This window comes from Phoca vitulina, unplaced genomic scaffold (assembly GCF_004348235.1).
Source record: "Phoca vitulina isolate PV1807 unplaced genomic scaffold, GSC_HSeal_1.0 scaffold34, whole genome shotgun sequence".
Taxonomy (NCBI): domain Eukaryota; kingdom Metazoa; phylum Chordata; class Mammalia; order Carnivora; family Phocidae; genus Phoca; species Phoca vitulina.
The window spans coordinates 1593643-1609780 of NW_022589737.1; the positions used below are offsets into that span (position 1 = coordinate 1593643).

The 16138-nt window shown below is 39.3% G+C and overlaps 3 protein-coding genes across 6 annotated transcripts in view; 2 read left to right on the top strand and 1 right to left on the bottom strand.

Annotated features, from left to right (window-relative positions):
* The first annotated feature begins 20 nt into the window (after positions 1-20).
* On the top strand, positions 21-15189 carry HYLS1 (HYLS1 centriolar and ciliogenesis associated). Of its 3 annotated transcripts, none has more exons than XM_032426308.1 (3): positions 21-147; positions 8651-8768; positions 12090-15189. In XM_032426308.1, exons 2-3 carry the CDS (start codon positions 8755-8757, stop codon positions 13015-13017), a joined length of 942 nt encoding a protein of 313 aa, XP_032282199.1. In that variant the 5' UTR covers positions 21-147; positions 8651-8754; the 3' UTR covers positions 13018-15189. The 3 variants fall into 3 exon arrangements, with proteins under 3 accessions (XP_032282199.1, XP_032282201.1, XP_032282200.1); XM_032426309.1 differs by lacking the exon at positions 21-147 and adding an exon at positions 440-526; XM_032426310.1 differs by lacking the exon at positions 8651-8768.
* Positions 329-16138, top strand: part of DDX25 (DEAD-box helicase 25) — a 36504-nt gene continuing 20694 nt past the window's right edge. The window contains exon 1 of the mRNA XM_032426304.1: positions 329-526. The gene's annotated coding sequence lies outside the window, so the exon portion shown is untranslated. The remainder of the gene's footprint in view (positions 527-16138) is intronic.
* Positions 5384-15261, bottom strand: PUS3 (pseudouridine synthase 3). Of its 2 annotated transcripts, XM_032426306.1 has the most exons (5): positions 15220-15261; positions 7717-8141; positions 7039-7604; positions 5946-6136; positions 5384-5802 (listed from the first exon to the last, which is right to left on the bottom strand). In XM_032426306.1, exons 2-5 carry the CDS (start codon positions 8089-8091, stop codon positions 5492-5494), a joined length of 1443 nt encoding a protein of 480 aa, XP_032282197.1. In that variant the 5' UTR covers positions 8092-8141; positions 15220-15261; the 3' UTR covers positions 5384-5491. The 2 variants fall into 2 exon arrangements, with proteins under 2 accessions (XP_032282197.1, XP_032282198.1); XM_032426307.1 differs by lacking the exon at positions 7717-8141 and having other exon boundaries at positions 15220-15235.

The window sequence follows — 16138 nt, forward strand, 5'->3', positions numbered from 1 at the left end:
AACCGCGGCTGCGGGGCGGTTAACTGCGGCCTCGGCGCGTGGGCGGGTTGTGCGCCTGCGCGAGCTACCGGACGCTAACGGAACCCTGCGGAGCTGCGCTAGCCGGGCGGCGGGACTCGGTGCGGTGAGCGGACCTCGTTGGGGCCGGTAAGCGGACAGGGGCTGGAATAGGGGGCGAATGGGCCCAGGAGGGCCGGCTGCCCGCTGCTGTGGAGAGGTCGGGTTTTGAAAAGCGCGGAATGGGAGTTTCCCCCTGGCGCGGCTGGGAAACGCCTGAGATCCTGCTGAACCCAGGTTTACTGCTCCCCTAGGCAGGTGTAAGCTCTGTCGTGCTGTGCCCTTGGAGTGCCTGCGTCCCTAGAGGTCACTGTGGGCGCCCGCGGCGCGTCCGGCGTCCACTCCCTGCCTGGCGGCTGCAGCGGCGGCCACGTCCCTGGCCCAGAGGGCAGCGGGGGCGGTGCCGCCGAGGGAGCCGGGTTCCCGGGAGGCCGCGAGCATCCGAGGCGACAACCACGCCCGGGGCCAGGTGGGCACACGATTGTCTTTGTTGTCGTGCGGGGACCAGAGTCATCCCAACCCTTGGTTACGCCCTTTGTGAACTTCTGGGTGTAACCGTGCGTGCACCTGTCTCCCTAATGAGTTAGGATAGCGTGGAAAATCGAAGAGCTCTATAGTCCTACCCCAGATGAAAATACACCTTTTTTCCTGACTATAAAGTTATACAGCCCCATTGTTTTTAGAAATAAATCCAAGAAGTACGAACGTATAAAGAAAAAAAGGGAAGAAAATACTAGATATTCCATCGGCCTCAGATAACCGTAAAAAAAGAAAACTTCATATTTGGGTTTCCTTCAGATATATTCGTTACGAATATATATTTACATGATTATGCTTATAAACTATTTATCTAATTGCATATTTTGAATATAATAAAGCATATTCATTTTAAAAGCACATTATGCCTTAGAATTTTCGGAACAGGTGTCTGTCAAATACCATTTTTAATGGATGTATGGTATTTCTTGCAGTTGCTGTACTGTACAGTATATTATTTAACCAATGCCCTAATGATGGACAGCTGTTTTTTCAGTTTCTTCATTATAAAATAGCATGATGGTGGTTACATGTATGTATACATGTTTGCATTCTTGTTCAGTTTATCTCCTTGGAGTAATTCTTGGAAGTGGATTATGGCTTAGAAATTGTGGTACAGTTTAAATTGTGATTCATAATGCTAAGCTGCTCTCTAGAAAAATTGATATCCTCCCACCCACCCACGCATACAGTGTAAGGGTGCTTATTTCTCCACCCTCTAACTGGCACTGGATATTGAAAAATCTTACCAATCTAAAAGGGTATCTTAATGTTTTTATTTGTGTTATTAATGAGATTAAACATCCTTTTCTATGTATATCAGTTATTATTTCTTTGCTAAGTCATCTGTCTTTCCCCTATTCTGGTGTGTGTACCTTTTAATAGCTTTCTAAGAGGAATTTGAATTTGTGATTTTGAATCTGTTACAAGTGTTCCCCCCAGTTGGTTGTTTCTTTGGATTATGGTTGTCTTTCATCAGTGTTTGTTTTGTTTTGTTCTGATGTTGTGGTTCTTTAAGCTGCATGCTTACCTCCCCAGAGTAGAGGAATTTATTGTAACTCTGCAGTAGCCCCCCTGTAATGGTTAGAATCCAACTACTATCCCAGTTTAAAATCCTCCCCTTCCACCCTTGAAACCCTTTCACTTGCAACTACTAAGCCTAGGACACTGAGTTGCTCCAGACTGTTGAAGAGAAGGTACTGTTGGGTATTTTGGTCAATATTATCAGAATCTAAAAAAAAAAAAAAGAATATTATCAGAATCTGCAAAATATAAGCTGCTCTAGCTTCTATGTGAAAGTTTTCCCCTAAGTAAAGGGAAAGGATTATCAGGCCTTTATATTAAAAAGAAAGAATAAACAGTTACCTGTGGGCCTTACTAAAGTTTATATTTTGTTATTTACAAATAACCCATGTTCATACATTTAAGAAAAAGAATGGGAGTGTGCCGTAATTTAAATGCAAAGAAGATATCAGGTTAATCACTCTACAGTATAGTACATATGCCATAAAAAAATCTCTTTGGGCTTAGTGTTGGAGATCCTCCTAGCCCAGAGTCCTATTCCATTTCTGTCCCTGCTTTATTTAGTAGGTAGTTTTGTATTGCATGAACATTGAAATAAATGGTGTAATACTGCTCACAAATCACCATTTTATTTATATATATGTATGTTACATATATATTACATGTTATATATTTATATATAACATGTATAATCTCATTTAAACTTCACCACCTATTGGAATAATTCCATTTTTCCAATGAAGAAAGGAAGATCTAAGGCCTATTTCTAACAGTTATTAGTCCATACCTTGAGTCAAAAGCTGAAATTTATAACAAATATTCCCTCAGATAACTTAGGTACTTTTGCAAAGTTACATTTTGGGATTCATCATTGCTTCATCTGTGATGATTGTCCTGAGTTTATCTATAGTGACATGTTATCAAAAAATATTATCACTAAATGCTTATTCTACTAGATTTGATAGGATGGTCTAGTTAACCTTGAAAGGATTTTACTTAAGATATAAGACCTTGATCTTCTAATTCCTTTGCTTCTATAGGATCTCCAAAGCATGGCTTTTTAGTTAGTGTTTTTTGTCCCATGTATCATTTCTTTAGAGTTGATGTTTTTTATTTTTATTTTTTTAAGATTTTATTTATTCATTTGACAGAGAGCACAAGCAAGGGGAGTAGCAGGCAGAGGGAGAGGGAGAAGCAGGCTGCCCGACGTGGGGCTCGATCCCGGGACCCCGGGATCATGACCAGAGCTGAAGGCAGTCGCCCAACTGGCTGAGCCACCCAGGCGCCCCTAGAGTTGATGTTTTTTAAATAGTGATTTCACAAACTCCGTTCTCTTTCCAGGTTTTTCTTTAACTCGAAAACTAATGGCAGTGGAGGTACACTGAAATAAGGTAGGAAGGTGAAAAAAATGAAATGTTTTGGTTTGTCCTTACATCAAAATTAAAGGAGAAAGCAATACTTTAAGAACATTCAGGGCATTATGAAATGTTGGCAAATCACGTTCCAAAAACCAATGACTTGATTCAAAATCCAGATGACCTGGATTGTGCCAATTGGCTAGTAAGAATAAACCTTAGTTATTTTGTACCACAATTTTTCCATCTCTAAAATGAGGATCTTGGGGCGCCTGGGTGGCTCAGTCGTTAAGCGTCTGCCTTCGGCTCAGGTCATGATCCCAGAGTCCTGGGATCGAGCCCCGCATCGGGCTCCCTGCTCTGCGGGAAGCCTGCTTCTCCCTCTCCCACTCCCCCTGCTTGTGTTCCTGCTCTCGCTATGTCTCTCTCTGTCAAAAAAATAAATAAAATCTTAAAAAAAAAAAAAAATAATAAAATAAAATAAAATAAAATGAGGATCTTTTCCAGTTCCTGCTCTGCTAGAATGTAAAAGCTATTTATTATGTGTCGTCTTCAGTACTACAAGGTCACTTGACTTTTCTTACACTGTTTTACATCCTAAACCTGGAACTTTTTCAGTTAAGTCTTGTTTCTGTGGCCCACCCACTACTAAGCTTCTGTGGCACTTAACACAGTCTGTTTACTCTATATGTTAATATTGTTTGTAATTATCTTGTATGTTGTCTTAGCCAGCAGCTTGAGGATATAAACCATATTTGTATCCCTGGGGTTTTGAACCTAAGTAGGAACAAACTGTTTGTTGATTCGTAAGTAAAACTTTGAATCTCGAACATACAGTATAATTATTTCATAACTGTACAGAAGTATTACACTCTGCAGTGATGAAAATTGTTATTGAGGCAAAAGGTCTGAGTTCACTTGATGTTTATTATTTTAATGGCTATAAGAGCTAATATATCGTTTTAAAAGAATTTTGAACTCTTTTGAGTAAATATTGGTGTTAATAGTATTTTGAGGGTTACTTATCATCTTTGAGAATAAAGCCCCACCTTATTTTCCTGACCCTTGTGTCTCAGATGTGCTTAAGTCTGAAACCTAGGTGTTATCCTGAAAGCCTCCCTACTTTTGAACCTCACATTCACTCAACCATAAAACCCTGTTGCTTCTCCTTTCTTAATTTCAAATTCATCTACTTCTTTCCATCCCCCTTACTACAAATCTAGTCTAGGCCATCATCATCTAATTCTTCGATTACTCTAACAGCCTCCTAACTAGTCCCACTGTCTTGCCCTCTTCCAGTCCACACCATACCCAGAGCAGTATTTTTGCTACACAGTCCTGGCTTGTATTTTTTTTTTTCAGCGGCCTCTCAAGATAAAATGTAAGCTTTTTAAGAAGGCCTACAGGACTCTACAAACATGATCCTTGCTTCCTTTTCTAAACTATGCTCTTGTTGGTGTCAAGCTGTACTCCTGTATTTACAATTACCTGCAGGTAAATCTCTCATGCTTTATACAAACTGCATCTTCTGCCTTGGACACACTTAAAGTTCTGCTTCTTTATCCCCACTTTAACTGGCTCCTACTTGTTGTGCAAGATTTAGCTTGGAAATCTCTTTATAAGAATTTTCCTTAAACCACTACACCAGGGGGTGGTAAACTCCATGGTCTATTTTTATATGGCCCATGAACTAAGCTAAGAATTTTTTTTTTACATATGTAAAAAGGTTGTGAAGAAGAAAAAGATGGGGGCATCTGGGTGGCTCAGTCAGTTAAGCATCTGCCTTTGACTCAGGTCATGATCCAGGGTCCTAGGATCTGAGTCCCGAATCGGGCTCCCTGCTCAAGGGGAGTCTGCTTCTCCCTCTCCCCCTTCCCGCTGCTCGTGTTCTCTCTCTCAAATAAATAAAATCTATATATATAAAAAAAAAAAGACTGTGTAACCAAGACCATTTGTGGCTCACAGCACTAGACTGATAAGCTTTTTAAGAGATGCTGTGCTTTTATTCAGTTAGGTCACTTTCAGATAGTGTGCCTTTCATAAAGCAATGTACGAAATATTTAACTGACTAAATTTCTTATTCTTAATTTCTCTCTTGAAAAATAAGACACTCAGGCAAAGCTCTTTGGAGAATTCAGATGAGTAATGAGTATCTCATTTGCTTTTTAAAAAGACAGCATAACAAATTAGACACTGGCAGAAGCAGGCTTTAATGAATTTGAACACAAGGCACAGGTTTCCATGTGTATGTAAACTCCTCTCCATTTCACAGTTGCTTCTTGCTTCTTCTATCTCTTAATCCTTTTGGGGAAGGAATGAGAATGTTTGAACTCTTATTCAAGCTAGAACTTCCTTTATAGGGCTTAATGGTCTTTGGGTTTGGGGGGGTGGTATTTTGTTTTGTTTTTTCAAAGAACCGATCATCTGAATTTTAGGACTTCTTGAAGTACATATTATCTTGTATTTCTTTTTTATTCACCTACCACTAGCTAGTTGTTGCCTCCTAGATCCTGTTATGGTTAACTGATGCTTTTAATTTCGGGATCAACACAGACTCTCTTTGTTGGTTTCTCCAAAAGAGTATTTTCTTCCTCCATTGTATCATTACAGTCCCTTTTGGCTTTTGTTTCTTCCTCATGGAATAAATGTGGGTGCTCGATGCGTCCCCTACGTACAAAATGCTGGATCCGGGATTCTAATCCTTGGCATTTAGGACGATCCATGAGGGGTTTATATGTGCGCATTTTCACTCCCTCTACAAAGGCACTGGTCTGCTTTATGACAGAGGGCTTAATATTTCTCCATTCTATCACTCCATCCATCTTTGGTCCTATAATATATACAATCAGATATTACATGGATGCTTTACCACAATAGAATCACCTCCAAACTTTATATAAATCTACCTCCCCCCATGCCCTATATAACTTTGGTTCTAGTAAATAATTGTATCCTAGGATTTTCCTGTCATACCTGTCCCACAGGGTACTGCAACGGAGTCCAGTCCTTGTAGCATGCTATACAACATGTGTGTTTTAACAGCATGATTAGCCCATAGTTGTTGTAGATGGGTAACATTGAACTCCTGAACCTCCCGGTCATAAATCCACTTGATATTTTCAAACTTACAATCGTACAAGACTAGAGGAAATTCTACGGCCATACTAGAGAGAAAAAGAGACAAGAAACAGTATGAAAATACACAGCAGCCATCCAACAGCCTTGTATTTTAAGAACAAGGTGGGGGGAGGGTAGGTAATTGGGTTAAAAGGAGGGGAAAACTTTGTCAGTATTGAGTAACAGATTAAGAAAATAAAAAAAGATCTCTAACCTTGAACAACTTTATAATTAAAAGAAAAAAAAAAAAAACCAAACCATGGATCAACTAGTTAGGCTTGATCAAAAGAGGGTAAATTTCAGTGGTAACAGGTCACCTAGAAGTGAGCTGACTTGTCTCACCCATAATGCTATAAAATTATTTTTTATATTTTTCCAAACTTGTTAATTTTGTATGGTATGAAGTAAAAACTAGATTTCATTGCTTAGGAATGAATTGTTGGTTTATCTGACCTCAGCCTCCTCTCAAAAGAAAAGTCTGACTATTCTTCCCATCTTTCCTACCATTTCAGACACTGAAAATTAGGAAAAATTCAAAAGTACAATAGTATGACTACCCAATAATATAAAGCAAGGAAGATTTAATATGAATAGTTTGCTCACTTTTAAACTTCACCTAACAGAACCTAACAATAATACCTCTCAACATAAATTCAGGGGAAAAAAAATTTAAAAATGAAGGTTATTTTATTTAAGGGGCCTGGTCCAAACACCTATTTCTTACTAATGGGACAGAACGAGAAAAGAAAAAGATAGCCCTCCTACATGTTCATAACATTCTACAAGATAGATTAAATTCTTCATGAAGACAAAATAAGTGACCTAGTTAATCAGACAATTGTTGGGAAAGGAAGATACGTTAACCTTCAGTTATTTAAAATATTTAATATATTTAAAAATATTCTAAAGGCAACACTTGTTTTGTTTTTTTGTTTTGTTTTTAACTTACCTGTATTGAGGTTTCTGGGGGTTTTTCTCTATGTTCAGCAGCTCATCAATAATCTCTGGCTTCTCCATTCCTTGGCCAATCAGAAAAAGGATAGCCATCATACAGCGGACTTGATGATAAAGGAATGCCTGGCCAATCACTTCAAACTGACATAACTGGAAAGGTTCTTGCCATCTCTCATTATCCAGGCTCTGGCCCACTAGCTGTACTTGAGCAGACAGAATAGTCCTCTGAAAATTAATGACTCCATTGGCTACATCCATTTTACATAAGTTCCTAAAATCATGTGTGCCAACATACTTCTGAGCTGCATAGTTCATGGTTACAATGTCTAAATCAGCACGAGGGAAAAAATAGCGGTAAGTCCGCTCCAGACAGCTGAATCTAGCACTGAAGCTAGGTTCCACAGGGGCCCAGGCCAGTACACGGATGTCTGGAGGGAGGACCCGATTGAGAATGTGGGTATAACGAATCTCTTTAGCAGCATCGTTGATTTCATCTTTTACATTAAAATCCTCTGAAGTCCTGCCCTTCAGAAAGTGAGAACGAAGGTCGAGAGAAATCACCTGTGGAATTAAAAAGAGATGTTTGTTTTGGAGACACAATCTGAACTCTTAATATGTACACCTAGAATATGTTGGTATTGTTTACTTTGAGAAAGAGTATAGTGGCCCTTACCTGTCCAAAGGCACTAACTCCTTTGTCTGTTCGCCCACACCGGTGATAGTTGGATGTCTGTCTGCTTTCTACTAGTCGAGTCTTGGTTAGAGCCTCAAACAGTTTCTCTTCAATTGTATTGTTTGTGTTTTCCTGACTGGCAAAGCCCTGGTATCCCCATCCCAGATAGGCTATCTTTAGGGCTACATGTCTTCGACCATGAGCACTGAAATCAAATGCACGCTTAGCTTTTCCAGCTCCTAAAGAATTTTCTCTAACGTGTGAGTCTTTGTTGTTGGCCTGTTCTTTTTTAAGTCTTTGTACCTCCTGCTCCAGTTCTTGTACTCTTTTTAGGAGTTTCTCAGTCTGGATTCTATCTATGTCATTTTCAGCCATGATAAGACAACCAACCCCAGGAATAAAGGAATCATATAGGTCCACTCGACCTGAAAAGAGAGTAAAAGGATAAAACAGTTTCAATGTGGATTACTTTGGTGATGTCAGTATCATTCCATTATGTGCAAACAGCACCTAAGATTTAATTTAATGCCTAAAGGATATATTTTGCTTCTGTCCAGGGAGACAAGCATTAGCCTAATTGTTATGGGTTGATCATCCACAGATACTCTTCTTTTCCATTCTGTCTGGCCAGTTCACAGGGGAAGGGGGGGGGGGGGGATAAGAAATAGCTAGCATCATTAAAGTTTAATCAGGGAAGATGTAGATCCCATTTCTCTCTTCTTCATTAGCTGAGATGATTTAAGGACTGATGTTACTGATATTTCTTCATTAAAACATTTCCTTTTGACTTTTCATTACACTTGTCCAATCTTTTTAATCATAAAATCTGTTCATATAGTATGTATGTGTCTATTCTTTTTCTAATTTTCCAGTATTTCAGATAAAATTAGTGGCTTGTATGTTCTAACATCTAACACTCAGCTCTGTCTTAAAGGTGCTACAGTAGAGACTAGCCTGATTGATGAAACTTACCAATGATTGTACTTCATATTGGAAATAGAGCCTGAAGTCGAGATTTTCCCATTCTAAGCAGTTTTGATGGCAGAAAAAAGGTAATTAAGCATCACGATCCTTTTTTTAAGTCAAATTTATGTTCTGTACCTCTAGCAGTTAGAAGAGTCTCAGGAAAATGTAATTAAGATGTTGACATTCCTGTAGTATGAATGTACTACATCCTTAAAATTGGGACAGTGCTAGACAATCTTATGACTGACGGTCACTTTAGTTATGGATCATCTCCAAATCTCTTCTAAGGCCATGTTATCTAGTTCTTGGTAGCTCATTTAGTTTTTGGCCTTTGAGAGTTTCTTATATCTATGATAGAATAAAAGTTTAAATACAAAAAAAATGAAACTATAAAAGTACTAGAAGAAAACCTTTTTTATAGTCTTGGAATGGGAAGGGCATTTCTAAGTAAGATCCTGTAGAATTGCAGAAACTGTAGACAACCAAAAATGTGACTACCTGAAATTGAAAGTTGTACCAGCAAAAAATAAAATCAGAAGGTAAACAACAAACTTGGAAGAAAAATAATTATGGCAAAGGGCTAATTTGCTTAATTAAGAAGTATTTTATGAATATATACATTAGTTTTAATTTAAGGATCAAAAAGAAAAAGTCCAACAACCTGAGAGGTAAATGGGAAAGGAAAAGCATTTCATACAAAAAGGGGGAAAAAAAGCTTATAAAAATGTATGAAAAGTTGTTCAGGTCTACTCAATTTAAATGCCATTCATATGAGAACTATTTTTTACCAAACTGACTGCAGAGAAGGTTCAATAGTGCACCACTTTGGAGAGGGAATGAAGAAACAGGCTCTGGAAGATGCCATCAGTACAGCTTCTTCAGGGGGCATTTGACAACATCCAGCAAATTGAGCACACACATCTTTTGACCTACCTACTCCACTTCTAGAAATTTTAAAGATTTTATTTATTTGAGACAGTGCACCCATGCACGCTCTCGCAAGTGGAAGGAAGGAGGGAGAGGGACAAGCAGACTCTGCGCTGAGCATGGAGCTCAACATGGGGCTTGATCTCACAACCCATGAGATCATGACCTGAGCCAAAATCAAGAGTAGGATGCTTAGCCAACTGAGCCACCCAGTCGCCCCTCTATGTTTAAGTAATTTTAATACATCTTTAGTTGCCAGGCTGAGTTCATCCCAGTACCCTGTCACTGAAATAAATTTTAGAACCCAAATCAACCAGATACCCAGTGCTAGTTTCCTGACTGGATCTAGGATAGTTAACTACTGCCCACTATTTCCTATATCCCTACAATTTTTATTTTCTTTTGTTTTTTTGTTTTTAAAGGATTTTTATATCCTGTAATTTTTCTTTTTAAACTGAAAAACTAGTACATGCACATGGTAATTTACACATACGCTTGCACAAGTATGAAAAAACTTAAGAGATACTCGTTGTAACATTCGTTTTAACAAGACTGTAACCTAAATTAAATCAGGGACTGAATGAATAAATGATGGTGTATCCATACGTCAGAATTCTGTGCAACTTTAAACAAAATGAAGGAAGTCTACTGTGCTGATAGAGCTGAATCACCAAGACTGTCTTTAAGGTTCAGAAGAGTTGTATAATATGCTCCTTTATGGTATAAAAATGTACATGTGAGGGGTGCCTGGGTGGCTCAGTCGTTAAGCGTCTGCCTTCGGCTCAGGTCATGATCCCAGAGTCCTGGGATCGAGCCCCACATTGGGCTTCCTGTTCCGCGGGAAGCCTGCTTCTCCCTCTCCCCCTGCTTGTGTTCCCTCTCTTGCTGTGTGTCTGTCAAATAAATAAATAAAATCTTTAAAAAAAAATGAATATGGAAAGATTACTAGAGAAAGCATAAGAAACTGCCTTTGAGAGTGAGACTTGGTAAGGGGAAGGGAGATCCTTACTTAAAATTACATGTGCGGGACAGCGTAGGGAATAGTCAGTGGTATTGTGATAATAGCATTTTATGGTGAGATTGCAGCTATACTTGTGAGCTTAACATAACCTTGTCAAATGTACACCTAAAACTAACATAACATTTTATGTCAACTATATTTTATTTTTAAAAAATTACCATGTGCATGTACTAATTTTTCAGTTTAAAAAGAAAAATTACAGGATATAAAAATCCTTTAAAAACAAAAAAACAAAAGAAAATAAAAATTGTAGGGATATAGGAAATAGTGGGCAGTAGTTAACTATCCTAGATCCAGTCAGGAAACTAGCACTGGGTATCTGGTTGATTTGGGTTCTAAAATTTATTTCAGTGACAGGGTACTGGGATGAACTCAGCCTGGCAACTGAAGATGTATTAAAATTACTTAAACATAGAGGGGCGACTGGGTGGCTCAGTTGGCTAAGCATCCTACTCTTGATTTTGGCTCAGGTCATGATCTCATGGGTTGTGAGATCAAGCCCCATGTTGAGCTCCATGCTCAGCGCAGAGTCTGCTTGTCCCTCTCCCTCCTTCCTTCCACTTGCGAGAGCGTGCATGGGTGCGCTGTCTCAAATAAATAAAATCTTTAAAATTTCTTAAGCATAGGAGTGTTTATATGTTATCACTGCTTTTGTGATGGTTTTGGATTATGTCACTCATAGTTAAAAGCAAGGACTCTGAAGCCAGACTGCCTGAGTTAGACTTCCAACTGCACACCTTACTAGCTATGTAACCTTGTGCTATTTAATCTCTTTATGCCCCATGTTACTCATCTTTTGAAAGTAGATAATAAGAACACCAGTTCCTCACAGGTTAGGATTACATGAATTAATAAATGTTAAGCACATAGAACAATGCTGGATATATAAAGTGCCCCCCAAAGTGTAAGTTGTATAACGTCTATTAAGCATTATGCCCCATATCATGTAGTCGCAAGTTTTGGTTTTTTTTTTTAAGATTTTATTGAGAGAAAGAGAGCGTGAGCAGGGAGGTGGGTACGGAGATAGAGAATCTCAAGCTGACTCCGTGTGGACACAGGGCCTGATCTCACGACCCATGAGATCATGACCTGAGCCAAAACCCAAGAGTCAAACACTTAACCAACTGAGCCACCCAGGTGCCCCAAGTCACAAGCTTTTATAATGCCAGAATTCACCTGTCCTGTCCTAGGAGCCACTAAAGGTAGCAGGAACTATCAGGCATTAGAAAGTGGGAGCAAATAAGAGAGTGGAGATGAAAGCAGATGATGGCTTCTCTGGAGCTGAGTTAATGCTCCTCCAAACTGCTACCATATTACCCTGTACTATAATCTGTATTTTATAACTATTAGTTTATGATTGCCTTGGCCATTCTTTCTTCATCTGACTACAATAAAGTAGGGAATGAACAATTTAAGAACTGGGAATTACCAGAAATCTGATCATTATTTTTTCTTGCAGAAGGTCCTACAGTGGAGGGGAAGCAATGGAGGAACTCATGGGACCCAATGTACAAAAATGGGCCAATGTAGATCCAGAAGAACGAATGTTGGCAGCCGCTACAGCTTTTACTCGTATCTGTGCAGGGCAGGGTGAGGGAGATGTCAGGAGAGATGCCCAGCCTATCCAGTATGATCCCTACAGTAAAGCTTCAGTAACCGCAGGAAAGCAACCTGCTCTTCCTGTGCAAATGCAGTACCCACATGTAGAAAGTAATGCCGCTTCAGAAACAGTCTCCGAGGCGTCCCAAAGACTCCGAAAGCCAGTGATGAAGAGAAAGGTGTTGCGCAAGAAGCCAGGTGGGGAAGTATTAGTGACCGATGAGTCGATTATCAGTGAATCAGAGTCTGGTACAGAGAGTGATATGGATCTCTGGGACTTAAGACAAAGGCTCATGAGTCTACAGTTCCACGAAGACAGGGAATCCCCAGATGACATTTCACAAAAATTTAATTTACCACATGAATACCAAGGAATTTCTCAAGATCAACTCATTTGCTATCTACGAAGAGAAGGAATGGGCCCTCCGGCTTATGAACAAGACCTGATTGTTGCCAGCCGACCCAAGTCCTTTATTCTCCCAAGGCTGGACCAGCTGAGCAGAAATCGAGGCAAGGTAGACCGGGTAGCCCGATATTTTGAGTACAAACGAGACTGGGACTCAATGAGGTTACCTGGTGAAGATCACAGAAAGGAATTACGCTGGGGTGTCCGAGAGCAGATGCTTTCTCGAGCAGAACCCCAGTCCAAGCCTCAGCACATATATGTTCCAAACAATTACTTGGTGCCAACTGAGAAGAAAAGATCTGCCCTTCGTTGGGGTGTTCGCTGTGACCTTGCAAATGGTGTCATGCCCAGGAAGCTTCCCTTCCCTCTTTTTCCTTCTTAAATATTTTTTTTTAACCTCTTTTATGGGATTGTTTGGGGGTAACCTGGTTCTTTATCTCTGTCCTTCTATTTAAATAGAAACAACTAACTTGAAAGCCCATGGAACATTACACAGTAAGGACTTCACCCATCATTGGTCTTTCCTAGGTGTGTACATTGGTATCAAATACCACTTCACTTCCAAATTACCACTCTCAAATCCACTAATTGCAAAAGTCATGCCAAAGAAAGAAAAACAGACATAGTCTTTCCACTTTGTCAGATAGCACCGTTTCCGTTCTATACTGTTTTTAACCTTTGGCCAACATGAGTTGCTGTTTTTAAAGTTGCTGGGCATTAAGCTTATTCATTAAAGAATTGGGATTTTGTGAACTTGATCTTATTTTTACTTATTAATACTTCCCAAAGTAAGATGATCTCAAAACTGGGTTATGACTCTGCCTCCAATCATTACTCCCCATCACACTCTCACCACTTAAATATTGAGAGCCAAAGGAAAGGAACAAAAAACTGTTCTTTATGCACACAATCCTAAAGGAACGAAGAAAAGTAACAACATATCTCCATTACTAAAGGAACATAGTAAATCCAGAAAATTTAAATGTTTTTTAATAGACAATAACAGTATTATATAACATACAGGATTCTAACCCAAGTTTTATTTCAGAATTACTTCAATAATTTATTGCCCTCCAGTTGTCACTTCTAGAATACCATGCTTTTTATAATTTGCCACTGAGATTTTCTTGGAAATTATGCCTGTCACTCTGAAAAAGAATTTACTAAATCTGGAACTAGATGTAGACACAAATACCAAAATGAACATGGCATATTTGGGTATGGACCAAAACACTAATTCTGTTCACCTTAAACTGGTTCTATTCTTGATGCTTCTAATCCAGTGAGGATTATCTAAAATCTGGAGGTTGTGTTTTAGCATCTGAAGCCAGCAGAAATAGCTTGTTCAAGGGAAAATAGCTATGCAATGTATAAATGAGTTACTTTGACCATTACTATCTGCTAAAATATATTTTCTCTGTAATATTTAAGCTACATCATTCATCCAGTTCCACTGTGAGACATTTTTCAGGAAAGAAATAATCACTGACTCAAATATAGATGTAGGATCTGCTCACTGCAAATAAGTAAAAACTGCAAACTATCCAACAATAGTGAAATGATTAAATGGAGTATCAGTCATTGAAAATAATGGGAAGCTAATGAAAAAGTGCAAATTAAATGAAACAGGTTGTGAACTACACCATCACAGTCATGTGCACATACAAAGCACAAGGAAAAATCAAAATGTAGTGGGATTAAAGGTAGTTTTTATACTTTTAAAAAACTTAAAAACCACATGGCATTTTTATATGCAAATTACACCAAAGACTTAACTCCTTTAGATTAAATCAAAGCCCAATAATTAACCAACACAAAAAGTTTCCAGAGATTATCTACCTTATTAACCAAAGAACTAGTTCAAAGGGTTTAAGCAAGTAGTTAAGATTTGTGGCAAAAAGAGGACTTGAGCCCAAGACTCGTGACCCAGTAGAGCTTCCTCCAGCACACCACAGCACACCCTAAGCTGACCTACCGCTTGGAAAGGGGCTGCCAAATTACCACAACGAGGGAATTGGTGTGTGCGCTGAGCATCGACTGTAAACATAATCAGCTATCGCTAGAGTTTCAATACATTTTCTGAAGTTAAAAGATCTAAATCTCAAAACATTTGCAACTAGGGGAGTAGGAGAACGCATTTTCCATGATTTAAACCAAAGAGAGAAGGAGGAGGAATAGCCATAAGGATCAAGAGACATGCACTATGACCAATAACAGTGAAAAGCAATCTCCTAATTTGAAAAAAGTCGCCTCGCCTCCCTCCCCACATACTACTGGAATCCTGACCTCTACCGGTATTTAGTTTTATGAGCAAACAATTCTGAGGCAGCCGACTTAACTCCCAAGTCCAAGGGCCCTCTAAGAATCGAATTAAAGAAGTTTCTACTGCTGTGAGTTTCTGCCAGGAGCTGCAAAAAGCACCAGATACAAAAACACTGTCCTAAGCAAGATCCCACTTCCACCCATCAATGCTTTGAAGACCAAGGTATGGAAAAGGGGGAAAAAAGGTCCAGCTGTTTGTCCATTTAGCCGTTCCTCTTTGTATAACCCAGAAAATAATTCATCCCCGAATCCCCTTACTTACCTTCCGGTTGTCGACCACGCAGCTTTTAGCGAGACAGGAAGCTGTCGCTTTGCGTCTTCCGCGCGCGCGCGCGCCCACGGTCTCATGGGAAATGTAGTCCACCCTTGTGGGAAATGTAGTTCCAAGAGACGGAGGTGCAGGCTTGACGCTGAAGTCTGCCTAATATTTTCTAGTCTGGCCACCACTTCTCCACCTCCGACAAAGCAGAATCTGGGGCCTATAATAATACAAGAATAAAAGGATAAATTCTAGTGCGATAAAATAACGGAAAAGCAGTTTTTCAAATGTCTGCTGTCCTTATATGAAATTAACATTAAAGAACCTGGACCGATTTTATACCTACTTAAGTTACTAGAAAGTTATCATTGCGAGACAAAAACATTTGCTGTTAGAATCCACATGTGAAGTTTGAAAAGGAATTTGATAACCTCAAAACAAACGATTGAGGTGCCTGAGAATGACCGAACAGAGCTGGGGAGTCTTGCTTCAGCACCACGGAGAGATCATAACTAGGTTTTTGGTTTGTGGGTTTTTGCATAGATGCTGATCTAAATCTCAAGATTCCAGTTAGAAAACTGAAAGAAATCTAGTTCTTCTGTCCAAATTTAGCAGTCAGTAGTAGAAGGAATCTATGTCAGATTATGCAGATACGGGTAGGAGGTAGAGGTTGTACCGCAAGGAAAACCGTTATCTCAGGATTGCATTAGCAAAGGGCATGTACCAGCATTAAAATTAAAACAAGCCGGTATGTGGAAACATCACAGGTATTAGAACAGGGGCAACAGTTAGAACCTGAACAACTTTACTTCCTCTTCGCATCTTTCTCATTTGAATTAATTTGTCAGGTGAAACTCACCCATTTTGACTCTCTACTTTCCTATGAAATTCTCTGGTCTTTCTGACATCTAGTAATGTAGAA

Coding starts and splice junctions, on each gene's coding strand:
- PUS3 (XM_032426306.1), bottom strand. CDS start 8,091: ATGGCTGAAAATGACATAGATAGAATCCAGACTGAGAAACTCCTAAAA. Junction 7,605..7,716: donor GAGTTAGTGCCTTTGGACAG/GTAAGGGCCACT, acceptor TTAATTCCACAG/GTGATTTCTCTCGACCTTCG. Junction 6,137..7,038: donor CCCCAGAAACCTCAATACAG/GTAAGTTAAAAA, acceptor TTTTCTCTCTAG/TATGGCCGTAGAATTTCCTC.